Genomic DNA, 27042 nt, shown 5'->3' with positions numbered 1-27042 from the left:
GCAGGTAAGATAAAATATAAAATACTTGAGTTTAAATTTCGATTTAAAGCTTTCGTGACTCCCTTTGATGCTGCTAATCCTGCATAATGCACGGGCATAATGACTTTAAACCCCCCGCCAAACCTACGCATTTCACAAGTAGTACTAATCGCATGTCTGCATTTCCCATAAATATGCTAAATTCCTATTGATGTGCAAATTATTTTGTCAAGGCGCCCTTCCCCCCTCCATCCCAGCTTAAATAGTCGCTCCAAGCCTGGGGTGTGTCATTCGGACTGTCTTCTCGACAGACCTGTTCTCCACCTGAGGACGGCTGCTTGCGTTGTGGCCGAAACGTCGTGAGAATTATTTTATTATGCTTTCTTTTTATTATTTTATTATTTCCATTCTACGTGACTTTACCGAAAGAACCAAGAAGATACTTGAGTTTAGTTGAATATTTACGTGAATGCATCGCACCAGGGGACCAGCATGCACGTGGCTGGCAGCCGAACCCTCTGCCGAGCAGTCTGCACACTCCGAGGACAACAAATTCACGTGGAGACGACCACGAACACTTCAACGTTGACACTAGAGACATGCACGATGCTCTAACCCAGTGCCGGATGATCCTAGTCGCAAAAGTAGCTACACGTGTAGTAGCTGCTACTACTACACATGTAGTAGTAGTTAATACACATGTACACATGTAGTAGCTATTTCACATGTAGCTACTACACATGTAGTAGCTACGGGCCCCGCACTTTTAAGGGCCCCGCGCTAAATGCTTTCAAGCTATCAATTCCGGTTCAGTGATTCTGCACTTGCTTTATTACTATAGTACTATACCGCCTTCGACTGTTATGAACGACTGGGTGTTTAAGGTTAGTAATTTGTCGTATTATCTGGCTGTATAGCAAATGAAAGAATACAATTACTTCACTATGCAAGTTAAACATTTGCCTTTTGATATTTATGTATTTTTTTTATTTAGGGCCCCTTTATCACATCATGCTACAGGCCCCGCACTAGCTTCCAGGTGTCAACCACCCGCGATTAAACTGGGGACATCAAGTTGATGGTCATTCCCCAGTCACCAATGACCGCACACAATAAAACAACGCTAGTCTTGTTTTTATTTTACACTTTACTTGGCAAGATTCCAACTCTGGGGATGTTTCAAGGTCAGTGTGGCTGTTGGGCGATGGGAATGTCTATGCCCCCAGCAGGGCGTGCACAAAAGTGGGGAGCGGTGGTGTAGTGGTTAGCGCCTACGCTGCGCTACGAACCCGGTGACCCGGGTTGGATTCCCGCTCACGGTCAACACCGGTGACGATTACCTGAACCGGTCGTGGGCCTCCTCCCCTAGGTAGACTCAGCCTCAAATGAGTACATCGTGCGGTGTGTAAACATCGCCACTGGGGAGACAAAGGCGACCGGGCGTGGTGCTGGCCACCCACCCCTCGTGTACCGTTCCGGCCTTCGTTAGGTGCTCGCTAACAGCACTTGCCCCAACAATCTGTTAAGGCTACACGGAGGGGGGGGGGGTTCTTTGTTTTTATAGATAAGTGCCACGCCTCCTAGTGTGGCTAAGAGGTCACTTGAAGGAATCTCAGAGGTAGTGTTGTGATATCTCACTCTGCCGACCACTCTCTAACGGGGGTAAAACATTCGGTCTGCCAGACTCCCGAATGGATTCATCTTCTCTCGTGACATGGCAAGAAGGTAGCAGCCACCTGCCGACGGACCTTGTGAGTGGTTGACTCATTACTCTGGGGCCAATGCACTAAGTATTCACATGCGCACCAATGATGTATTTGAGGTCTCCTGATCTCCCTCTCCCTAGCATTCCGAGGTCAAGGCTCCGTTCCTTTGGGTGGTCGGGCATTTTTTCCAGTGCAGCCCCACGTCTATGGAACGCGTTGCCTCCGACAATAAGTCAATCAGAATATTTCGAGATATGCCCTGAAAATTCACCTCTTTAAAATGCCCCCCCCCCCCCTCTCCCCCCCCCCCCCCCCCATAGTTTTAGCCGTTTACGCTGCTGGCTCTGTCATATTTCCTGCTGCCCATGCACAGGTTTTCAGTTTCATTTATTAGGTATAGCCCTGTGAGCCATTCGGCCCTTGAATCGGGTGCAACCGCAACAAACAAACAACAAAAACATGAGCAAGAAAACATCTTAAAGTGGCTATGCGCAGACAGAAAAATCCAGCACGGTCGCGCATTGGGATCCTTGGATGAAATGCGCCTTGCAGATGCCAATTATTTTGATGAATGTACATTGCTTGAGAGTCCTGTCCCAACTGACCACCGCCGGTCACGGGTGACCAGCAGATGGCAGCACAGCGATGGCTCCGTGAAGCTCCCAGAGTCACCGCCTCGTGCGTGGTGTGTGGAGGAGTGTCGCCGGCTTCCCCCGGGCTCTCCTGGCACGCCAAGCCCAACGCTCGACAACGTGGAATTTGGCTCAAACGTCCCCATGCTGCAGAGGATCCTACTGAACAATAGGACTCCGATTCAGCGAGGATTCCCCGGTTTAAGAGTTTTAAAAATAATACGTCTTGTAATACTAAATTCATAACCTCACCGTCAATCCTCCACTGCTGGATGAGCGTCTCTCTCCATGCCGTTGAGCCATGGGGGTGACTGTTTGACCCAAATTTCACGTCGCTGTTCGGTGCGAGGCAGGTTCGCAGCGGAGTGCGCTAACCACTGCGCCACCACTCGGGCCCCTTGTTGCTAAGAGGCATTTGAAATCGCCACCAGAAGAACGGAGACGAGCGTCGTTTGACTTACGGGCGACGCTTGGAAACTTCGAATGCAGATTGCGTCTCTCTTGTACACTCCGCCTCTCCATTGGACGTCCGCGTCTCCCCGTGCCTCCATTGTCTGCCGCCTCTCTCGAACACTCAATCTTACAAGACCGAGACTCCCACCACCACCACCAACTCCATTCCCGCACTACCCCCACCGCATCTCCTCCCGTGCGAGAGACCCCCCCCCTCCCACGTGACTCCTCCCCCGGCTAGCATCCACCACCAAACGTCCTCCAGCATCATCATCATCGTGGTCGTCATCTCTCTCACTTCTCACGCTCCATCCATCATCCGCCGCTCCTCGGACCCGAGTCCCAAAGGAGAGCCGCGGGGAGAGAGAGAGAGAGGGAGGGAGGGACGCTTCGCGGAGTTCTCCCGGGAGTTGAGACGGAGTCGAGGTCTCCTCTGGCGCGTGCTGGTGGCGAGACGCTGGGGACAGGGAGACTCGCAGAGCCGGGCTCCGAGAAGGGGGGGGGGGGTCCGCGCGGCGTGGTTGCGTCTCGCTGCCGTGTCTCTCCGTCTCTGCCGCGTCCCTTCGCCGTTCCTCGCTCGCCTCTCCACCCCGTTTCTCGTGCGTCTGCTGAAGCCTCCGATCACTTTGCTGCCTCTTGGCGTCTCTCTGCGGTGTTTCGAGGCTTTGCTGCGTCCCACTACAGCTGTCTCTGTGCTGTGCCTCTGTCACATGTCTGCTGTGTTTCTCGTCTCATTGCTGTGCGCCTCTGCCGTGTCTGGCCGCACGCTGTGTCTCTCGCATGTCTATGCTGTGTCTGTCTACTGCGTCTCTGTAACCTCTGCTGTGGCTTTCTCGTCCCTGCTGTCTCGCTAGAATCTGCTGTGTCTCAGCTGTCTTTCTGTCGTGTCTCTCTGCTGTGTCTCTGCCGTGTCTGTCTGCATGCTCTGTCTCTCTAGCCCTCGCTGTGTCTACCTCGTCTCCGCTGTCTCCCAGTGTATTTGCCGTGTGTCTGTCTGCCGTGTCTCTCTGATCTCCGCCGTGTCTCTGCTGTGGAGTCGTGGCGCGTCCACCCTCGAGTCATCGACTCTCTCTCGCCATCCACTCCACATCGACTCTCTTCCACTGCCACCGTCTTGCGCCTCTTCTGCCCTTCTTCTTGATCCTCGTCCAGCCTCTTACCCCCCAACACCCTCACCCCCACCACCACCACCATCTCTGCTCCTCCACCCGCCGCTCCATCACCCCCAGCTCGGCCATGTCGAACCCCGGCACAGCCGGCGACCTCAGCAGTGGCCCAACGAGACGCACGACCAGGGCCCTCGCAGAAGACGTCGCCGGCGGCCCAACCAGGGGGCCGAGAGGGGAGGTCACCGGCGGCCTAACCAGGGAGCCGGCTCGCGACCTCGCGGGGGCCCTTCGCCCTGTGCCGCGCACCCACTGGGTGGTGAGCGCCCTCGCCGCGCACTTTGGCCACGACCGCGGGGCCGAGAACGAAATCGCGGTGCTGGCCACCGGCCTCGACCAGTACCTCCAGGAGGTGTTCCACCACCTGGACTACCCCGGAGTGGGCACCCTGCCCGCAGACGACTTCAGGGCACTGTGCGACGTCTTGGGCCTCACTGACGAACGCGCACGTGGTGGCGGTGACGACGACGACGAGAGTGACTATGATGATGGAGGAAGTGGCGGTGGTGGTGGCAGTAGCAGCATCCGTCTCCTGAAGGACCTCCCCCAGAGGTTGACCTTCAGACAGTTCCACGCCAGGCTGTGCGACCACTTCTCCTGCGCCCAGCGTCCACCTGGCCCCGGGGAGCGCATGCCCGTGGGCGAGGAGAACGAGCTCATCGAAGCTCAGATCAGGGTGCGAGACCCTGTGAGGAGGAGGAGGAGGGCTGCGACGACGACAAAAATGACGATGTCGAGGAACACGTCCAGCAGCAGCAGCAGTAGCAGCAGCGGTAGTAGCAGCGGCGGCGGCGGCGACGGAGGCTGCGCGGCTTCCCCTCCCCGTGACGACGGCGAGACGGACGGGGGGTCCACGGAGGGGTCGGAGGAGTGGACGCATCTCGCGGAGGACGAGAACGCGAGCCTCAGGGAGCTGGTGGAGGACCTGAGAGTGGCGCTGCAGAGCAGCGACGCGCGCTGCCTGGCGCTCAACGTGGCGCTACGCAAGAGGCGCCTCCAGGAGCCCTCCGGCTCCACCCTGGGCCCTCAGCCGGGTTCTCACCTGGACTCTCACCTGGACCATCACCTGGACTCTCACCTGGGCACTCACCTGGGACCTCACCTGGATTCTCACCTGGACTCTCACCTGGACTCTCACCTGGGCCCTCACCCGGGTTCTCACCTGGGCACTCACCTGGGCACTCACATGGGACCTCACCTGGACTCTCACCTGGACCTTCACCTGGGCCCTCACTTAGACTCTCATGCAGGTTCTCACCTGGACCCTCACCTTGACCCTCACCTTGACCCTCACCTTGACCCTCACCTGGACCCTCACCTGGACCCTCACCTGGACCCTCACCTGGACCCTCACCTGGACCCTCACCTGCAGGCGGCTCTGCGGCACGCGGTGCACAGGGAGCGCGCGCTCGTGCACGCGCAGCTGGAGACGGCGAGGAGGGTGCGCGAGGCGCGGCGCCTCCTCGCCAAGGGGCTCGCGCGAGTGCTGCAGCTCGAGGCGCTCTGGAGCAGGTGTGGCGTGTGATGGGTGTGACACGTGTGATGTGTGATGGGTGTGACAGGTGCGGTGTGTGATGGGTGTGACACGTGTGTGATGGATGGAGCAGGCGTGGTGTGTGATGGGTGTGACAGGTGCGGTGTGTGATGGGTGCTGCAAGTGTGTGATGGAACAGGTGAGTGATGGGAGTAACAGGTGTTTGATGGGTGCTGCAGATGTGTGTCATGGAACAGGTGAGTGGTGGTGGGAGTAACAGGTGTGTTATGGGTGCTGCAGGTGTGTGCATGATGGGTGCTGTAGGTGTTTGTGAAGGGTCCTGCATGTGTGTTATGGGTGCTACAGGGATGTGATGAGTGCTGCTGGAGTATAATAGGTACTGCAGGTGTGTGAGGGTGCAACAGGTGCGTGATGGGTGCCGCAGCTGTGTGTGAAGGGTAGAACAGGTGTCTGAATGCTGATGTATGTGTGTGCGGAGAACTGCTACAGATGTACGAAGGACAGTACACGTGTCTGACGGACATGTAAAGTGCGTGAAGGATAGCGCATGCTAAGAGGCTCGATCTCGATGAGGTTCACCGCGGCCTCGTGGACCCGATCATCAATAATTCTGGTGCTTTCGTTTGTCTCCATGAGCCTGAGGCAATCGTCACCAAATTTTCTTGGAATCTCGAAAATGTATTTTAAAATTCGTTCAATTGTCAACACTCGTTGCCCTCCCATCCCGAGCCTGACCGCCGCCATAGGAACGTGGAATGTCCACCACTGGCCTCACGAGATGGGCATCGCCTGGCGCTGCTTTTGAATGGAAAAGAGAGACGCGAACTTATTGTTGTTGTTGTGTGTGTTTGTGTGTGTTTGTTTGTGCGTGTGCGTTTTTTTGTGTGTGTGTGTTTGTGTGTTTCGTGTCGACCAAGGGAACGTCCGATTTTCAATTCAAAGTGAGTGTGAAGGCACGGTGTGGTGGGTGTGGGTGGTGGGTGTGGGTGGGTGTGGTGGGTGTAGGTGGGTGTGGGTGGATGTGTGTGGGTGTGGGTGGGTGTGGGTGGATGGGTGTGGGTGGGTGTGAATGTGGTGGATGTGGGTGTGGGTGGATGTGGGTGGGTGTTGGGTGGGTGTGGTGGATGTGGGTGTGTGTGGTGTGTGGGGGGAGGAGGAGGAGATGTCGACATCCTTTCACGGAGTTGGGGGGCAGGGAGAGGGTGGCGAGAATACGGGGGGGGGGGGGGGCACGCGGATAGCTGTGTCGCTACAGAGCAGCAGCTGGGCTCTCACTCGATCGCCCGGGGCAGATGCCAGCACAATGGGGACGGAGAGAGAGGAGACACAGAGAGAGGAGACGCAGGCGGGTCAAACATTCAAACATTGGGCGCTTTTGAAACGGGAGGGTGATGGTGGGGGGAGCACAACAAAAGACAAAGCAGCCGCATCACGCCGTGGCCACGAACGTCAAAGGCAAGAGAATGCAATGTTCTCTCATGCAAATGAAAAGTCGTTTGACCCAGCGGGTGTTGTGTGGGTTATTTTCACACCGGTCACAGCGGCGAGATGCGTGGGGAGCGGTGAGCGCCGCGCTCACGAACCCGGCGACCCGAGTTCGATTCCCGCTCACGGCCAACACCGGTGACGATTGGCTAAATCGGTTTTGGGACTCCCCTAGGTCGACTCAGCCTCAAATTAGTACCCAGTGCGGTGTGTAAACATCGCAACTAGGTGGACAAAGGCGGCCGTGCGTGGTGCTGGCCACCCACCCCCTCGTGTGCCGTGCCGGCCTGCATAGGTGCTCGCTAACAGCACTTGCCCCAACAGTCTGCCGCGAGTTTGTGTTGTTGTTGGAACAGCCGTCTTGTTTGTTGCTCTTGTTGTTGGGTGGTGGTGGTAATGCCCGAAATGAAATCTCGCCAGATCTCAAAAGCTAAGCAGTGGTTGAGGCTGGATAGTGTTCGGATGGGCCAACAACGGGCGCAACGGACGGTGCAGGAACAGGGCGTGCAGCAGAGGGCAGTGCGGCAAAACATCCACGAATGTTCTTGCGCTCTCTGCAGCCCCAACAAGCTGCACTGACCAGCGCGGTGAAGTATGGTCAAATATTCACAGCGAGTCTGCATGGCGTGGTGGGGAAGCCCTCATCCAGCAGTCGCTCCCCCCGAGTCGCTCTCGCAAATTAGACGATCCTCGTCTCTTGAGTTACTTGGCCTCGTTAAACTGAACTTTACAACAAAAAATTGGGCAGTAAGCAAATGTGAAAATGTGGAATTTCCGCACTTGGCTTGAACGCGGAGACAGCGGACAGGAGCTTTGCATGCCGCGTGGCGAGTTGACGATGATTCTCTCTCTCGCTCTCTCTCCCTGGCTCGGGGTTCGCACGGCGGTGGCGAGATGTTAGCTACCTCGCCTGGCATGCAGGGAGTCATACATTTGAGAAGTGCATTGCCCGAGCGAATAACCCGTTAGGCTACACACGGCCCTGTTTTCAAGTGTGACTCGGCCAGCAGATCGACACGGCCGGAAGAGTTAATAAACACGATACAAAATATTTAAAATGTAAAGTTAAAATTTAAAGCAAGCGATCTTACAACGCAATTACGTACATTTGCATTGTATCGACCTCAACAATGTCTGTTAAAAAGAGTACAGTGATGGCAGAGTGGCGATCCCCAGAGAAGACACCGCCACTTGGTTCCAAACCTTTGGAGCAGCAGCCACCCACGTTAAACACTTTGCGGACCAAGTTCAGTACGAAATCTAGAAATTGAAACAAAGGTCGTGAGTTTGATCCCGCCCCTGACGATGCCTGTTGCATATTTGGAGTTTGCGTGTCTCTCTCTTCTCCCTCATCATCATCACGGTGGCTAGGAGATGTTAACTACTTCGTCTGGTATACAGGAGGTCGTAGCGTCGATTATGTGTGTGTGGGGGGGGGTACGGGGCATCTTTGACTCTGCGATGGCGTGGGTTTGCAGGCACCAGGCGCATCATCGCGTCCAGCACTCCCTGGCGGCGGAGCGCGACAGGAGCTTCTCGTGCGCCTCTCTCCCGTCGCCCAGACGCCGCTCGCCCACGGGCGGCGCTGCCTCGCCCACGTCGCAAGGTGCACGCCGGGCAGTCGCGGCGGCCGCGGTGGCAGCGGCGGTGGTGGCGGCGTGTTTCGGTTGCGCCGCAGTGCGGCGACGATTTTACGAGATCAAAGCCACGAGGAGCATGGCCGAAGGGTAGAAGGTGCCCTGCGTGTATGCATTTATTCCTTTGGGCAGCTTGTGGGGGCAAAATCAAAAGAGCTTCATGGCTCATCGGATTTCTCCAGTCCAAAGAGAGATGATTTCCGACGGTGGGTTTCTTTCGCACCGTACGTAGCCAAACCGTGCTAATTCGGGAGGTGCGATCGGATGGACGACGTCAGAGGGGGCCCGTGCAGAGTTGGGGTTCCATGGGCTTAACCACCACCAGGGCACCGAGGACCAATATCTGTACTTTGGTACCGTGGTCCATTACTGGTGGAATTCAAGGGGCGTCGCGATCCACCGCCAGAGAGCAATGACCCAGCAATCACTGGATGGGTTTAGCCCAGTACGATACTTGTGCTCGAGACATCAAGTACAAGCGCCACATATATGTTGGGAGAAGTTACTTTGTTTTAATGTAGGAATTCTCAAGTCGGGGATTTGTTTACTTCCCACCAGCCTTAGCGAGGATTGCCGAGTCGCTTATGCAGCGGTGTTGGAACAGTTATGGGAGCGCAGCTGGTGCATCTGCCAGTCATCTCAATCAGTCAACCCATGGCGTCTGGGTCTGTCCCGTGACCTGCTTACCGGCAGAGAGAGCCTTCGACACTTCACGTGGCCTCAAAGTGCACCTAGCCTGGCACGAGCGCAGTGGCGACGTCACCGGCACTTTCGTGGCAAACGGCCATTGTTGCTGTTTGTGTTCTGATTTGTCCTGAGATCCAGTGCACCCGTAGATCGCGATAAACACAATGGCAACCGCTGCTCCAGAGCCCTCCGTAGTGCTTCTTGCACCTCCCCACGCGCACGGTTGGCTACGTACGGTGCGAAATAAGTTCCACGTGCACACATACAATAGTGAAGGTCATTCCGCCACCAACAGTCACGTGAGCAGGCAAATGGCAGGGCTGCCTGCACCACGGTGGCAAGATGTTGACTACCTCGCCTGGTATACAGGAGGTCGTGGGTTCGATCCCAACCCTGGCGCCTGCTGTATATTTAGAGTTTGCGTGTTCTCTCCGTGGTTGCGTGGATTTTTCTCCGGGTCCTCTGGTTTTTTTCCCCTCCACATTTATAATCAACGTGCGTTTAGAGATTATTTGACTGCTATAAATTTCCACGTGTTAAGCCGCTTCTCGTTGAACTATCATTTGCGGCTGGGTCGCTTCTTGAAAAAGAGCTAGACAGCTCAGTGGGCCTTAACTGGATAAAATAGCATATATTATAAAGGGGCCCTATATAAATAAAAACACAATCAATTATGTACTTGCATAGTAAAGTAATTGTATTTTTTCATTTGCTATACAGCCAGATAATATGACAAATCGCTAACCTTAAACACCCAGTCGTTCGTAAAAGTTGAAGGCGGTATAGTACTACAGTAATAGAGCAAGTGCAGAATCACTGAACCGGAATTGATAGCTTGAAAGCATTTGGCGCGGGGCCCTTGAAAGTGCGGGGCCCGAAGCTACTACATGTGTAGAAGCTACTACATGTGTAGTAGCTTCTACATGTGTAGCTACTACATGTTTAGCTACTTTCGCTGCTACGAAAATTAATCCGGCATTGCCCGCGACCCCCGGCTCGTCCGTGCGCAGGCGAGGAACGTCTTCTCCTCCGTGCCGTGGAGGGCCAGGAGGCGCCCGGCGAGGCCGTCGACGCGTGGAGATGCGGGCCTCGTGCCGAGGCCGGCTTCCCGCTGCCCGGCAAGCGGCCGACACTGCCGCCCGACTGCTGTCCCTACGGGTGCGTGGGTGTCGGAGGGACGGGGGGGGGGGGCTCCTCTGTTTAGTCAGTCCGCTGCTGGATGAGGGCCACGCGGGAGTGGCTTTTGCAGGCTTTACCGGCGGTGCGGGTTGGATACGTACGGTGGGAAAGAAATTCTACGTACGTACGCGCACCCTGCCTGCCAACTTGAACCCACGGGCGTACCGAGTGCGTACGTATACAGTATCGCATACGAATACAAAAACAAAACGTCGGTTGTGACACGAGTGATTCGACTCAAGTCTCGTGCACTTCAGAATCGTTACACGTCGATAGCCCCCGCACCTCCACATTAGCACGGTTGGCTACATACGGTGCGAAAGAAGTTCAACATACAAAGACAAAGATCCCCCATATAGTCTTAACAGACTGTTGGGGCAAGTGCTGATTAGCGAGCACCTATGAAGGCCAGGAACGGCACACGAGGCTTTCCTGGATGAACAAGTGTCGTAATATTAATTAAGCAAAGAGGAATAAGTTGAAGATAATGATAAACGAAAACATGTTATGACTTAATAAAGAGCAGTTTGAGGTGGATGACAATTCGGAGCGGATTCCACCAATTCGGCCTTTAACGCACTGCATCGTCGCGGTTCTAAATTCGGGTCGGCGTTGCGCCCTGCGGCCAAAATCGCGGCGACGCATCCCATCTCGTCGCATCTCGGCAGGAGCTTGAGTTTGCGTTTCGTCGCCTGGACGTTGTCCGTGGAACGGGCCAGCACTCCACTCGTGGGTTGCCACACGTGACCACGGTGGGGTGGTCGTTCGCCAGCTGCGGACTTGGTGTGCCACCAGGGGTCAGTGCAGGGCGGAACGTTCGTTGTTTGCTTGTTGGTAACACGCAAGAGGGCTTTCGCGTGCGACATAGTAAAGGTTTAAAAAAAGAATGTCGGTTTAACCCGTTCCGGCAATAAAACATAATGTGCGTCGATTACCGGATAAATAACGTAACCGGCAATGGATACCCAGAGTCATTTATATGCATTCATTAATCCCCCCCCCTCCACTTCGCACGGGAAGGGCTCACAAGTGATGTAATCACATCTACCCCTCTATTTAAGGAACGAAACGAGAGGATTTCTCCACAAATCTGGCTGTCGCCTGATGAAGCTGGCTGTAATTACTGGCGAAACGTCGTACTCAGATTGTAAATGTTATGGCTTGGCTCTCCAACACACCGGTGTGCTGTACTAGTGACGAATTGGCCACGTTCTGTTTACGTGACAACCCTTACTAGTTGGCTGTGTCGGGTGGTGGCGGGTTTAACAACACATTTATATATTTACACGATCTAACCCCCCAAAAAACCCTGTACTGTGAATTTACCCGTTCTTGCAATAAAACAGGTGTTAAGATGTTCGTATGCCAAATAAAAACCTTTTGCAAGGAATCAAGTTCGCATTAACCACACGTACTTGTGGTGAACATGCAAACAGACACGCTCTGATTATAACAACATGCACATTGTATTTGATTGACCTACACCAGACAGCAGCCTTCTTTACGGCCTAGTCTCACTAGTGCCAGACCAGAGAACGTCAAAAGGCGAACACATTTTATAATAAAAGTTTGTTTTCTTTTGGGTGAGGGTGGGTTAGATTTACCAGGTAAGACCCACTGAGCTATGTAGCTCTTTTTCAGAAGCGACCTGGCCGCAAATTATAACGAAGTGGCTTATCAGGTGGACATTTATCTCAGACAAACACTCTAAACGTATCCATAATCGTTTTTTTTTGGGTTAGATCGCGTAAATATATAAATGTGTCGTTAAAACCCGCCACCACCCGACACAGCCAATGAGTAAGGTTTGTCACGTAAACCAAAAAAGTGCCAATTAGTTACTAAAGTACTCTCAATTCTTTTGGCAAACCTCGGCCGTCTTTGTCTCCCTCGTGGCGATGTTTACACACCGATTAGCACGGTTGGCTACGTACGGTGCGAAAAAAGTTCCATATACAGTACGCACATAAAGGCACTAATTTGCGGCTGAGTCGACCTTGGGGAGAGGCCCCAGGACCAGTTCAGATAATCCGTGAGCGGGTATCGAACCCCGGGGGCGGCCAGCTTCGCAGCGCAGCGCAGCTAGACCGCTGCAACCGCCCGCTCGCCACACGAGCACGGGAAAGAAAGACGAAAAGAATCCACCGTGGCTGCGACGAGACGCGAGTCAACATTTGTGTCGATGTCTCTGCGCAAGATGCCGCAAGGGGCTGGTCAAGCGGCTGGTGCGGACGTTCAGTGACCCGGAGGGCAGCCGAGAGAAAGGTGGCGGCAGGACGTGGGAGAAAATCGCCGCGGGGAGCTGGGAGGCGAGTCCGGCGAGAGGCCCGGAGGCCTTTCCCGGCGACTGGTGGAAGAAGGGAGGGCATAAGGGGTCCTCGGCCGGAGGCTCGGAGATGGTGGAGCTGATGAGGAGGGTGCAGAGGCTGTCGGCTCAGCTGCAGGAGGAGCAGGAAGTGCGACGGAGGAAGGGCGACGCACAACAGGTGATGATTCGATGGCCACGTCGACGCTGGTAATAATCTCTGCCGCCAGGGAGAGGTGACCTCAGAGGGCCTGGGTTTGAATCCAGGTTTCAGTCGAACTGTGATTCAACCCGGATTCTCAAGTGTCGTGAGAATGATGACTGCACACACACACACACAAAATAACATGAAAATGTAGTTACGTCTTAATTTTTGGAGCTTTCGTGACTGCAAGAATTATTCTTTGGTTCTTTCGGTTAAGTCACGTCTAAAGATAAAATAATGAATTAAAATAATAGCGACGTTTCGATTGCAACACAAGCAATCATCATCAGGCATAAGAGAAATAGCAACAAAAATCTAACTAGAAAACTATAGACAGACATACAAGCAGACAGACATCACAAGGACACACAGAGAGAGGACACATATCGGCACAGAGAGAGGGGTCGTTTCTGTGACGGTTCCTTAAATATAGGGAGGGGGGGCGGGGACGGAGAGAGGGAGGGGGCAGAGAAAATTAGCATATCAATGAGTGGACGGCAACGTGTTTCAAGCTTGCGTGCCGTGCCACGTCGTCATCTTACTTGCGCAGCAGCAACACGTTGCCGTCCACTCATTGATATGCTAATTTTCTCTGCCCCCTCCCTCTCTCCATCCCCGCCCCCCCTCCCTATATTTAAGGGACCGTCACAGAAACGACCCCTCTCTCTGTGCCGATATGTGTCCTCTCTCTGTGTGTCCTTGTGATGTCTGTCTGCTTGTATGTCTGTCTATAGTTTTCTAGTTAGATTTTTGTTGCTATTTCTCTTATGCCTGATGATGATTGCTTGTGTTGCAATCGAAACGTCGCTATTATTTTAATTCATTATTTTATCTTTAGACGTGACTTAACCGAAAGAACCAAATAATGTAGTTACGTACTCAATTTGGCTAAATTCCAGCTCTGAGATTGTCGGAGTGACTACAATGCGACGGACATTACAGACATTCATGTGCAGAGCGGGTGGGAAACTGCTGCCTTCTACCGTGTTTGACCAGAGATCACTTCAAGGGACTTCAGTGGTAGCTCTGTGATATCCACTTCCATGGGCCATTCAAAATATATAACACCAGAGCTGTTGGTTGTTTTTGGTAAATAAAGTAACCCACAAATATCTGGACAGAAGAGCCAAAAAGTGCCCAACATGCCATCGGAGCCACACAATTATGTACGGGTCTTTTTAATATAACTTGACTCAATAACGGACAATTTGCAACATTTTATTGCTCAGTCGAGCAGAGAGGGCGCTGATGTATGGCGATTTCCATGAATGCGGGTTTGGTAGGGTGGGAAAGAAAGCTGGGTGGCTGGGAAAAATACCCATCACCAGCCCTCCGGTCAGCACGGTTGGCTAGGTAACGGTGCAAAAGAAGTCCAACAAACATAATGATGAAAGTGGCGACTGTCTTTTGTTTGTGCTCGAAAACCAAACAAAAGGGCCAACTGTGCCACTGAAAGATCCAACGCAGAAGATCTCTGGGTTTGATCGTCCACGAAGCTCATGGTCCACCCTAAACAACATCAGCACACACCGTCGCGGATACCTGACGCACAAATGGATTGTTAAAAACTCTCCAGCGGTGTGCGACTGTGGTCATTCAGAACGGACCCTACAACGTGTAACGACGCGTTGCCCGATCCACAGATACAAAGGAGACATCACGGCGGTTTACTACTCCGCTGCTGCTCTACGCGGTTGTCTGGCTTGACCACCTGAATGTGAAATTGTAGTCGTTGTTCTGCATCTGCATGGGTGCCGCGGTGGTATGTTGGATGGCGCTGTGCGTAGCTGGGACGGGTGGGTGATGAGGCCAAGTGAATGGGGGCATAAACTAGCGGGACAACGCACGGCAAAACCACCGGCACCTCCTGTGACACTATTGCTCGGGCTGTGTGCGTCAAAGAGACAGCGCATCATATGGGGCATGCAGCCCGCATGGAGCTGAGTGGACATGCCAGTGACCAGTACCAGTGGTGTCAAAATCGCCCTCTGTGGAGGAAGCTCGTGAAGGACGCTGCCAGGCAGTTAGAGGCAGTCGCCCACCAGCAACAATAGAGGGCAGAGGAGCGAAGCTCACAACAACGAGAGGAGCGCAGTAGGGGAGCACAGCCGGTGCATCTGCCAGTCAACCCATGGCAAGACCTCCTGCCAGCGGGCGTTCGGCGTTTCACGCGGCCTTAAAGCGCACGTATCCTGGCACAAGCGCCGTGGTGACGTCGCCGCCACTTGGTGGCGAACGGCGGTTGTTGTTGTTGTTGCTGCAATCCATTGCGATGTATCCCTGCGCTTTGAGCGCGGCGCGAAATTCCCCGAATGCGCTCGCGGTTTGCTCGCAGTGGAGGGAAGGGCTCGTGGCGGAGCTGCGCGCCCGGCGAGAGGAGGGCCGGAGGCTGCAGACGGAGCTGCAGGTCCTGGAGGCGGAGCGCGTGCGGCTGTCCCTGGTGGAGGAGAAGATGGGCGACGTTCTGCACGCGATGCGACGCCTCGGGACGCTGGTGACCGAGCGCAACGCCATCGTCGCGCGGACACGAGCCGGCTCCCGGCCGCGCCGCCGGGCGCCGTGACGGGGAGATGTTAACTACCTCGCCTGGTATACAGGAGGTCGTGGGGTCGATCCCAACCCTGACGACGCCTGTTGTATATTTGGAGTTTGCGTGTCTCTCTGCCCGTGGTCGCGTGGATTTTTCTCCGGGCACTCCGGTTTTTCCCTTCACATGTAGAAACACGCATTTAGAGTATTTGGCTGCTATACATTTCCACGTGATGGACTAGCCACTTCGTCCAGCTATCATTTGTGATTTCCAGGTCGCTTCTGAAAAAGAGCTATATAGTTCAGCGGGCCCTATCTAGTGAAATAAAAACAAGTTTTGTTTAGTAGTTGGTCTCTAGCGGTAATGGGCTTACGCTGACAACCCCCAACTCCAAGCCAGCCGGTCTCGCAGCGTTGCGTAAAACACCGAGCTGAGAAACGAAAGCCCCCCGGGTGAAACGACCGACGCTCACCTGCCTCCTGGCGCGTGTCCCCTGCGCAGAACGCGTCCAGGCACCTGCTGGGCAAGATCCTCGTGGACACGCTGGAGTCGTGCCGGGGCGCGGGCGGCCGCGACGACGCCGCGTGCCCGGAGGACGTCTCGGCCGTGCTGGACGCGCTCCGCCAGCGGCTGTCGGCGTGCGAGCCGCTCGGTGCGGTGCACCTCGAGCCGCTCGCTCCGGGACAGAGGAGGACGCCCACCGCAGCCGTCGTCGCCGCCGGCTCCTCCGCCGCTCCCTCCTCCTCCTCCTCGTCCTCCTTGTTGTTGTCGTGCTGAGGGCGACATTCCTTCCGCTCGCTCTGAAGCTTCGGGAGAGAAGGGTATGGGGGGAATGAGAGGGGGGCTTTAGTAGCCAATGAGGACAGATTGAAATCACGGGCAGAGGAGGAGAAGGTTCTCAAGCCTGGGCTTAAACGGGTGGGGCAGGGGGGAGGGCAGAGGATGGAGTCAGCAGTGTGGATGTATGTTGATGAACTTCTTCAATGTATGTTGAACTTGTTTCGCGCCGTACGTAGCCAACCATGCTAATCGGAGATGGGGGGGGGGGGGAAGAACAAACTAAACGCAAAAAGCGGTTCTAAAGAAATGAGTTTGTCAATTTAGACGACGATTTAAAAGTGCATCGCTCCAGTGGTTTCCTAATATCGGATGGGAGAGCGTTCCAGACGGCCACAGAAGAGCACTTGCAAATGCGCGATGGATGCCCAGGGGAAGGGAGTTTCAGGTTGTACGGAGAAGCATTAGCAGCAGCAGAAAATGAGCCACGGTCCTTCGAGCCGAGGTTGACTGGGGGTGTCACCAGGAGGCGTGTGATTATTGAGTGGAGAACACGCAAAGATAATAAGTGGGATGAGGGAGAAGGTGGATCTTTGGGAGGGGATGTGTCCATGAAGATGGTGAAATACTCGGGTAGAGACATAGCGGAGAGGTAGAAACAGACAGTCAGGCACGTGGCCTTGGTTTGCGAGAGTGCAGTGGAGATGTGGGCAAGGGATGACACCACGCAGAATCTTGGATCATGGTGTTTTGTAAAAATTGGGTTAGCTCACGTAAATGTAAATATGTCATAAACCCACCTCCACCAGACATAGCCAATGAGTAAGGTTTGTCACGTGAACAGACCGTGCCAATTTGTTCCAGCTGATGATGCTGGTTTTTGTAATCACCAGCGAAACATCGTTAACTGAATTTGTAAAAGTTGCTGTGGGTTTGCTCTCCAGCACACAACCGGTGGTGCTGAAGAAGTGACGAATTGGCCCCTTCTGTTCACGCGACAACCCTTACCAATTGGCTATCTCGGGTGGAGGTGGCTTCAAGACACATTTACACGATATAACATAACAACAACAAAAAACGCTATCATGAATAATATTGGTCGTGCAAGCCTTAACGTGTTAGAATCTTGAACGTGGCGAGTAGCGATCTTCAGGTTCATTCAAGATTGGACCGAGAGGCAGTGCAAGAGGCTGAATATTGTGATGATGTGGTCTCGGTAGGAAATGTGTGGCTACGGACAATGAACAGGTGACAAGCATTGATGTTTACCGCAGAAAAGGGCATTGCAGTGTTGTTTTATCGACGCATTAGGATACGGCTCACAGAACGGTGGTTTGTGTAAGATATTAAACTTCTTCGCCGTGTTGGGTTACGTGGGCTCGCGTGGTTCTAATCGCTTGGTTGTACAATCTCAGAATTCGAACACTTGCTGCGTTTCGCAGTTATTTCGAGGAGCAGCGGAGGACCAGGCGCGCCAGCAGCGTTTGAAACCCACAGCGCATTGCCCCAGTGCATTGTGGGTGTCCCATTTAATAACCAACCGGACACCGATCTCACTCGCCGCGTAATAAAGCGACGTGTTGACGTTTTGGTCGATCAACCGATGAGACGTGTGGACTCACGTTTGTCCAGCGGGGGGAGGAGAGGGGGAAACTGACAAGGGAGTGGTGAAGTACTGATGGTCAAGCAACCTCCACAACCACGTGGGGGGGGGGGGGGGGGCGTGCATCCAGCAGTGGACTGACATAGGGCTGTTAATTACCGCAGCATGCATTGCAATGGCAATAAAGAAACAATGAGTTTGGGGGTGTACAAGACTAAACAGCCCTAACCCAAAACTAGCCAGCCAGCCAAATCATCTCGCCAGCTTGGCCATATTGTCCTTATACCGGTGTTGTTCACTACTTTTCAGAAGGGGAGGGCACTTTCGCCGATAAGACATCATCAGTGTTAGAGACGCCACACATTTGAAACCGTTGGGAGTTTGACAGCAGCACGACAGTTATGGGGGGTGTCTCACATGTTGTGCCTGGCTGTCGCCTGATGAAACGAGTTGTAATTATCTTCTTGGTTCTTTCGGTAAAGTCACGTAGAAGGGAAATAATAAAATAATAAAAATGTAACATAATTAAATAATTCTCACGACATTTCGGCCACAACGCAAGCAGCCGTCCTCAGGTGAAGAACAGGTCTGTCGGGAAGACAGCGTCAGACGCACGTGGTTCGCTGGCAAGGACAACTATCCCCCCCGTCGCCGCCCCGTTTAGCCAATCAGCGATTGTTGGGTGCAAGTGCTGTCACTGCTGTAGAAACCGGCGCAGCGAACAGCCGCTCGCTCCCCACACTGGCGGATGTTCACGCATCCCAGCTGGGTGTGCCGTGCTCGTTTAAGGCCGAAGTCGACCCCAGGGGAGAGGCCAAGCAACCGTCCCAAGACTCATAACTCTTAGGTTTTTTCGGTAAAGTCACGTAGGTAAAAATACATAAATAGCAAATAAAAATAATAATAGAAATAAAATAATAAATCACGACGTTTCGGAGGCAACACAAGTCTCCGTCATCAGGTGGGACCGTCACAGCTAAATTTACTGTCTCAAGTGAGGCAAAACTCCAAGAGACAAGTTCTTAAATACAAGTTAAGGGGGGGAGGAGGGGGGAGGGGCTTATCTGAATGTGGCAGCCAATGAATGGAACGTGTTGGGTCTCAAGACTCGACATTCGTCACCGCCGCACGCGGCCCCGCGAGCGCAGAGTCGAACTCCGGTCGTCCCGGGGATCGAAGGGGGGCTCGTGGCGGCGCCGAGACAGGCACGGTGAGTTAGGTTCGAAAGAGGGCGAGGGGCGGACGTCCAAACGACGGCGAACACATCAAACGATGAACGCAACTAATGGATGGGCGGCGCTGCGATGCCGTGGGTGGGTGAGACCCCATCGGCCGTTGTCTACGAGTGCTATCGGCGGAGCAGATGGCTTTGGATGCGGTCCAGGGAAGCAGGTGGCCGGCTCCGATAACGCGAGAGAGATGCCTCTCCCGAGAGGGCACGAGCGAGAGACGCACGGCACGGCGCGGCATGCACGCAGGTTTTAAGCTCGAAATTCCCCAGGGGTCATCCAGTTCCCTGAACGCACAGACACAACGCACGCGGCGTGCACACGGTGATAATAAAAACAAATACCGCCGCAATCCTGCACAGCTGCCTGTCTGCTCACCGCTCACGCCACCGCACCCCCGATTAGCGCGGTTTGGCTGCGTACGGTGCGAAAGAAGTTCAGCGTGCGTCCGTACGCACGTGTGCACTCCGACTCGTTCGGTAACCGAGGTGTAGGCGGATAGGCGAAAGCAGCGGATATGTGAACATTCGGCTGTCACTCATTTCCCATTCATTCGTCATCGTCATTTACTGACATCAATTTCGCTTTCGCCGAATTCACGCGTCACAGATTCGCCACCCATTGCTTCCTCTCATCCATTTCATTCGCCCCCATCTCCGCCATTACATTCATTCTGTATGCACCCTTCTTAATTCTCCGTAAAGCGCCTTGGTGAAGGCGCTATATGAATTACGTTAAGATCAGGTCGATAGAACATGACAGTTGCACCGTGAACAAATACTGCGCTGGGATGTGGACAGTTAATTGGTCAGGGCTGATACGTGACGTACTGTGCTGCAGTGGCAATTTCACATGACGAGATTAGGTTGAGGATATGCATCGGTGGAGGTTAATCAGCGCTGCATAGGAATGTGGAATTCCTACCACCGAATTGGAGAGGGGCATTGGGACACTATGAGACAACGCACCACCATAGGGGCTCGTGTTTTTAAAATTAATTTGATGAGAACTTCTCAACGCAGTGCACGGTGCCACTGTGAAAGACCCAACGCAGGATTATCCCTGGGTTTGGTCTTCCACAAAATTCACGGTCCACTCTAAACCGCATCCACTGCACAAACCATGGCAGACGCGGATACCCGATTATGCACAAATGGAAAATTAAAAACCATCCAGTGTGCGACTGTGGTCATCCCGAACAGACCGTACAATCCACAAATACGAAGGAGATGTCACGGCGATACACTCCGCCGCTGATGACACGATTGTCTGGCTTGACCACCTGAATGTGAAATTGCAGCTGTTGCTCTGTCTACATGGGCGCCGCGGTGACGAGATGTTAACTCCCTCGCCTGGTATGCAGAATGTCGTGGGTTCTATTCCGACCCGATGCCTGTCTATTTAGGGTTTGGGTGACTTTCTCCCCATGGCCGCGTGGATTTTTCTCCGGGTCCTCCAAGTTTTTGCCTCCACATTTAGAATCAACAGCACGCGTTTCGAGTATTTGGCCTGCTAGAAATGTCCGCACGATCATAACCCCCACTTCGTCGAGCTATCGTTCGTGATAGGTCTCATCTGGAAAAAAAGAGCTGCACAGTGAGGCTTACCTGTTAAAATAAAAATAAAATTGTTTTAATAGTCAGGCCACCGACCAACGAGGTAGAGCTACCCAACTCGTGGCCTTCACGCTCGCGTGACACAGGGAGGGAGTTGGCAGTGAACGAGGAGATTCGGCGGGGAGGGGGGGGCAGTGCCGGATGAAGCTAGTGCGGGGGCCTGTAGCATCTCTTATAAAGGGGCCCTAAATAACAAATAAACACTAAAATATTAAAGCGCATGCATTTTTAACTTGCATAGTAAAGCCATTATATATTTTCATTTGCTATACAGCTAGATATTACAGGAAATCGCTAACCTTAAACACTCAGTCGTTCATGAAAGTTGAAGGCGGTATAGTACTATAGTAGTCGAGCAAGTGCAGAATCACTGAATCGGAATTGATAGCTTGAAAGCATTTAGCGCGGGGCCCGTAGCTACTACATATGCAGTAGTAGCTACTACACGTGTAGTAGTAGCTACTACACGTGTAGTAGCTACTTTTGCTACGAGGATCATCCGGCACTCGGGGGGGGGGGGGAGGGGGGCGGGCAATATCGGAGATGGTGAAGGGCCCCTCACTCTAGGGGCCGCGCCGCTAACCGAGGCCGAGCGCGGCTCTTGAAAAGTGCGCGGGGCCGACGGAGAGGGGTGAGCCCCTGCTGCCTCCGCCGTTGAGCCTCCCAGAAACGTAGCGAGGTGGCTTCTGAAAAAGAGCCACATTGCTCAGGGGGCCTTACCTGCTGGTAAAATAAAATGTTTAGTTTTAGTTTACATCAGCCGTACGAAAGAAGAAGACGAAGACTGTGGACACGGCGGGGCCTGCGAAGGTTCAGGCGGCTCACGGCTCTTTCTCGCGCAGCTCAAGTGCGGCAGGCTGGCAGGCAGGTCGCAGGGCCGTCGTGGAGTCCAGCCAGCGAGGGACCGACTTTCAAGACAGAGGACACGGCAGACGATGTCAGGAGAGCTACCTGAAAGTTTATTTTATTGCCAGAAATGTAGCAGTTTTGCATATGCACCATACATTCTGTCTGCTCACACACACACAAATGTTGCACTCTAGAGGCTGATTAGTAAGTTTGGTATCACCAGAACATACGTATAATTGTGCACGTGTACGACTTCTCAAACCATACAAAGATTGTGTTCGTATCTGCTAAACAGCGGCGTGCACATGAATTAGTGACAGACGATTAATATGTATAAACACAAAAAAAATAAACAAATATATATATAACTGAACTCGGTAAGGATGTTAGTTTTTGCTCTAAACGTAATATTAACAACAACTTAAAACGTGTTAGTTTGTTAAAACGTGGGGTTACTTGCCAGAAGTAGCAATCTCACGGGCTAACAGTCTTGCCTGATTTTGTCTCTGCGTGCATGTCTACAACTTACTGTGTGTCTCATTGTGCTAACTGTATGCATGGATCATCCTCTTTAAAGTTTCACCACCACAACGCTAAACTTGCCTCCGCGCGAACGTAAACCGCGTTGGTGGCACTCGTGCGGACACCGTTACCCCTTTTCCCACACTGGGATATATCTGAACCGAGCCAGCACGGGGCCCCAGCACGGTACAGGTCTGTTTTCCACTGGCCGTCTCCCCCGTGCCGCCCTCGCGAGACATCCCGAGTCTGACTCTCGAGGCCACGCGGCGGCGGTGGCTGACGGCGACGTTCGCGGTTCGCTGCGACGATGACGGCAGCATCACCACTCGACGTACGGCGCCCAGTACCTTCTGAGACCGTGCCGGGCTCGCTCGGCACGGCGCCCGAAGTGGCTCGGTTTGTCCGGTGTAAAAAAAAAAAAGGCGGACCGTAATTGGCATGCAACCGAGATATAAAATAGATTCATCCACAACAAAAAAAATACGCTGACGAGGAGTCTCAAACACCAGTTGCTGTTTTTGTTTGGTTGTTGTTCCCTTTTACAAATTGCAGATTTGTTTGCGCTTATCGGTGTGATGCAATGCGATATATTTCCCTTTGGAACACTCGCAGCGAGCAGAGTGCCAGGTGGAATCACAGTCTCTCCCGCGGACAACAACGTCGCAGAAACTACTTGTGACGCTACTTGAATAAGTCGCTTTATCCGCCCCACGTCGCGTGAAGCCGAATTTACGTGGAAACCAAATGTAATATGATGGTTTTTGTGCCTGTGTTGGCAGCCGGGCTGAGGCCACCGACTCGTTTCGCTTGAGAGCCGTGGTTTAATCACGGGCGGGTGCTGGCTTAGTGCTCCGACAACCCAACCCACCCGGATCAGCCGACACGACCTGGATTTCCAATGTGCAAAAAGTAATTCTGCGCCTCGTTGGAGGGTCGTGGATTTACGCGGTAGTAGATTAACTCGCGGGTTTTGTCCGATCGCCGTGAAACTGAAATCACATTTTTAAGTCCGTCAGCCAATTGGGCCCTCCAGACCAACGTATCGGGTTCCATTTTTTTTTACCAAGTGTCAAGATTCACCGCAAAGTGTCACACCTAACTTGCATGCGTCGTTATCAGCAGCAGCTGTGGTCAATCCACTGCCGGATGAAGGCCTCGCAAAGGCCGTCACCGTATCTCAGAGTAATATAATAACAACCACTAGCACGTATACATTTTTTTTACTTTATAATGCAGAGTAGTGCACACTCGGCGATGCTGTAAATGTGGCCGGTAGCTGGTCAGCTGTACACCGTGACACTGGAGAATCCCTGCATGGAGCGGCTTGGGCCCCGGGACAAGGGAGGCTTTTGTTCTAATGGAAAACGAGCAGGCCCCAAGAACGACCCCTTACTCGCGAAAGCGCCGTTCCCTCTCATCGGCGAGCCGCTCTCCCCCTCTGTCGCACCCACCGCATGCGAGTGGCCATCCGAGGGCAATCTGGGCTTTGAAATGAACGATGCTCGCCTCACCATTGGAACCACATTTGCCAGTAGAAAAATATGATAATTGTTTTTTTTACCCTTTTATCTGGCAACAAAACTGACACATTTTTTTTTTACAACGAGTCATGTTTGCATAGACCACAATACCTGCAGTCGGAATGCAAACAAAAAAACATAACTCTGATAATGTATGCACTGCCCTTGAAGTTGATTGGTCCACACCGGAGACAGCTTTCCTTAGAGCCTAGTCTCACATGGTGTTGGACCAGATGACGCCAAAAGGCGCACAACTCAAAGACAATGCACCATCAGAGTATGAGAGCTCGGGGTAAGGCTCGCCTCGTTCTTGGAAGATGATTTCTCGCGGGCGTGCGAACCGCTAGAAATCACGGAAGATTTTACAGCGTCTGGCTCCCGTGCGGTTTCGATCGTTTCACCTCGGTTTTTGTTGCATTGGCCGTTGTTGTTGTCGAACGCCGCCCTCTCTTGTGAACGCACAGCAACACGTAACGTTACCCTGGTGATTGGCCGGAGCATGCCCGCCCTACGATGATTATACGGTTAATCATAACAATCGGACGCTGACGATGAGAATTGAAGTAAAATCTGAAGGGTGCTCGGAGAAAGATGCGAAGGGAGAGATGCGATGCTCGGGGTGACACTGGGAGACGGCTTGGATGTGCACATGGATCAGGGAGCAAAACACAAATCGGAGACGTCAACTCGGGGAGACGTTGACTTTTACGTGAGAAGTGGCCTTGGGCAGGACGCGTCGCTAGAAGGAGTTGATGGCTGGTGGAAGAGACGGGTGAAAGGGGATCGTGGCCGAAAGAAACTACACGATCGGGGGGGGGGGGCATAATATAGTTTTGTTTTTGGGTTAGATCGCGTAAATATAAATGTGTCGTTAAATCCACCACCACCCGACACAGCCAATTAGTAAGGTTATTCACGTAAACAGAACGTGCCAATTCGTTACTAGTACAGCAACACCGGTGTGTTAGAGAGCAAATCCACAACATTTACAATCTGAGTACGAAGTTTCGCCAGTAATTACAGCCAGCTTCATCAGGCGACAGCCACATTTGCGGAGAAATCCTCCCGTTTCCTTCCTTAAATAGAGCCGTAGATGTGATGACGTCACTTGTGAGCCCTTCACGTGCGAAGTGGGGGGGGGGGGTATTAATGAATGCATATAAGTTACAATGGGTATCCATTGCCGGTTGGGTTATTCACGTGAATATGGTAGCGAAAGCCGACGTGTCGTAAATGGGGAGGGGCTCACCGCGGAGACGGATCAATGAGGGCAGGTCGCGTGCAAGAGCGGGGACACATTGCGTGGCGTTTCAGCACTGCGAGCAATGGACCAGGTGGGTGTTGGCAACCCGAAATAACGAGGCGTTTTTTTAATCTCTCTCTCTCTCTTAGAATTCGGTAAAAACTAAAAAAACTCAATATTTGCAAGCGCCGCAATGCACGTTGGACATTGTGCAACATTGTGAAACAAGGGGAAATAAAATGAAAGCACTGATCGAATCACGCGACGAGGGTTAACGTCAACATAACTGCAGTATAACGAACCTAACGTTATTATTTTGTTCTGGTGAAGATACAAAAAACGGCGTTACCTACTACCACGGTGATTCCTGTTATTGTTACGGAGCAGCTCCAAAATCAAATGCCCACCGTGCCTCGCTCACGTATGTATGTTGAACTTCTTTTGCACCGTACATAGCCAACCACGCCAATCAGAGGTGCGGAAAAAAAATACGCTCCAAGACCAATTTCCCTGCAACTGCCCACGTGTAAAGCCTCGGGATTGATTATAAAATTATTTTTTTATCATAATTTAAAGTTACAGCCAAGTGTGACACCACCACCATCAACAGCCATGGTCTATCCACTGCAGGATGAAGGCCTCCCCAAGTCGCCGCTTCTAAACGACCCTGCGATGTCGAGTATCCATCCAGACCGCGCGCGCACTCACCGTGCCCACGATAGCGCGCTTGACCGTAATTTTCTTCACTATTGAACATTTGTTTTTTGTAATCTAGGACGCTTCAAACTCAAACTTGATGTCTCGAGACAGACTGGGAAAACTCGCGGTATGCAGCGGCGAGAGAAGAGCTGCCCGTTGTTTTACGTCCGCGGCATCTTTCTCTTCATCCTTCATATTCTTCTTCAACGAGTCGCTTGCGTTGTCGAGGTTAACCGAGCAAAACACGCAACGTTCAGCCAACGTTGGCCCGACGTTCCACGCGATGAACGTGCTATGGGTTAAGTCGCCTAAATATAAACGGGTCGTCAAGCAGGCACCACCGCCTGACAGGGCCAATTCGTAAGCTTTGTTACGTAAACAAAACGCGCCAATTAGCTGCGACTTCAGATAACGACGGTGTTGTTGGTGAGCAAAAACCCACAACGTTTACAATTTGAGTACCGTGACCTTCCGCCGGTGATCGCAACCAGCTTCATCAGGCGAGAATTGCGAAGGAAATCCTTCCGCTGCCACGTGCACTCGGAGAGACGAGGCTCGCGATGACAAGATTTAACGTCTTCGCCAAGCCCCGCGATGACACCGGCGTGGTGAAGTATGGTCAAACAACCTCCCCCCTCTCTCCCTCCCACCCCCAACACACCCTATGACCGATTTCAATTTAGCTCACAGCTGTGTTATGCTTGCGAGCAGCTGATCCCAGCTGTCTGTCACGTCCACAATCAAAAGTCCCGTCTGCCCCCGGGGCTTGGACAACTGTCTGAAAATGTTTACCGACGGGGATTTTTTTCTCTCTCTTCTTGTTCTCAAGCTTCGTTATTATTCACAGACGTTTACACGGAACGCATTTTTGCTATTTTAGTCTCTGGGTGTGCGTGCATGTGTGCGTGCGGTGTGTGTGCGTGCGTGCGTGCGGTGTGTGTGCGAGCGTGTGCGTTAGTGAATATAGACGACGTTTTAAACGTTTTAAATGAAAAAAAAAACGGTTACGACGCAAACTCACTGCGGGTTACAACTCGATGACTCCAGTGTTGTGCGTGCCCATTATACAAAGTTATTATTTGATAGCATTGCTAAAGATACCTGAATCGTACGCCACTACTTTGATCACCATAGGCTCCGTGGTGTGTCACTCTTTACTGCCATTATACAACACGGTTTAAAGGTGTGAAGTTTCTGTTTCGGCGGGCCTAACGCAAGGACTGAGCAGGTTCATTAAACGAACAATAAAAAAGGATTTATTTCTTTTCACTGTCCGGGCAGTAGAGGAAAAGAAAAATATTGACGTTTTGCTAAATTGGCCCTTTGTTCATGGCTTTTTTTTTTATTAAATGTGTGTGTGTGTTAACAGAGAGGGAGGTTTTCAAAGACATTGGGATGGATGAGTGGAGGCTGGGGGCTTACGGCCAACTTCACCACCGGAGTTTCAGGACAAATGAAGAGTTCGCCAAATATGGACCGCAACCGGTTGCAGAGACCTCCACATACAAGCAACTGAGCTGCACGC

The 27042-nt window shown here is 52.8% G+C and overlaps 1 protein-coding gene across 1 annotated transcript; it reads left to right on the top strand.

Annotated features, from left to right (window-relative positions):
* Nucleotides 1–2939: 2939 nt before the first annotated feature.
* On the top strand, nucleotides 2940–17808 carry LOC144945636 (EF-hand and coiled-coil domain-containing protein 1-like). The gene is made up of 6 exons (XM_078874176.1): nucleotides 2940–5448; nucleotides 8395–8522; nucleotides 10251–10398; nucleotides 12617–12905; nucleotides 15265–15423; nucleotides 15961–17808. Exons 1-6 carry the CDS (start codon nucleotides 4007–4009, stop codon nucleotides 16234–16236), a joined length of 2442 nt encoding a protein of 813 aa, XP_078730302.1. The 5' UTR covers nucleotides 2940–4006; the 3' UTR covers nucleotides 16237–17808.
* Nucleotides 17809–27042: the final 9234 nt, after the last annotated feature.

This window comes from Lampetra fluviatilis, chromosome 38, assembly GCF_964198595.1.
Source record: "Lampetra fluviatilis chromosome 38, kcLamFluv1.1, whole genome shotgun sequence".
Classification (NCBI taxonomy): domain Eukaryota; kingdom Metazoa; phylum Chordata; class Hyperoartia; order Petromyzontiformes; family Petromyzontidae; genus Lampetra; species Lampetra fluviatilis.
The sequence above is the reverse complement of the archived record's forward strand: the minus strand, read 5'-3'. Positions and strand labels throughout refer to the sequence as shown.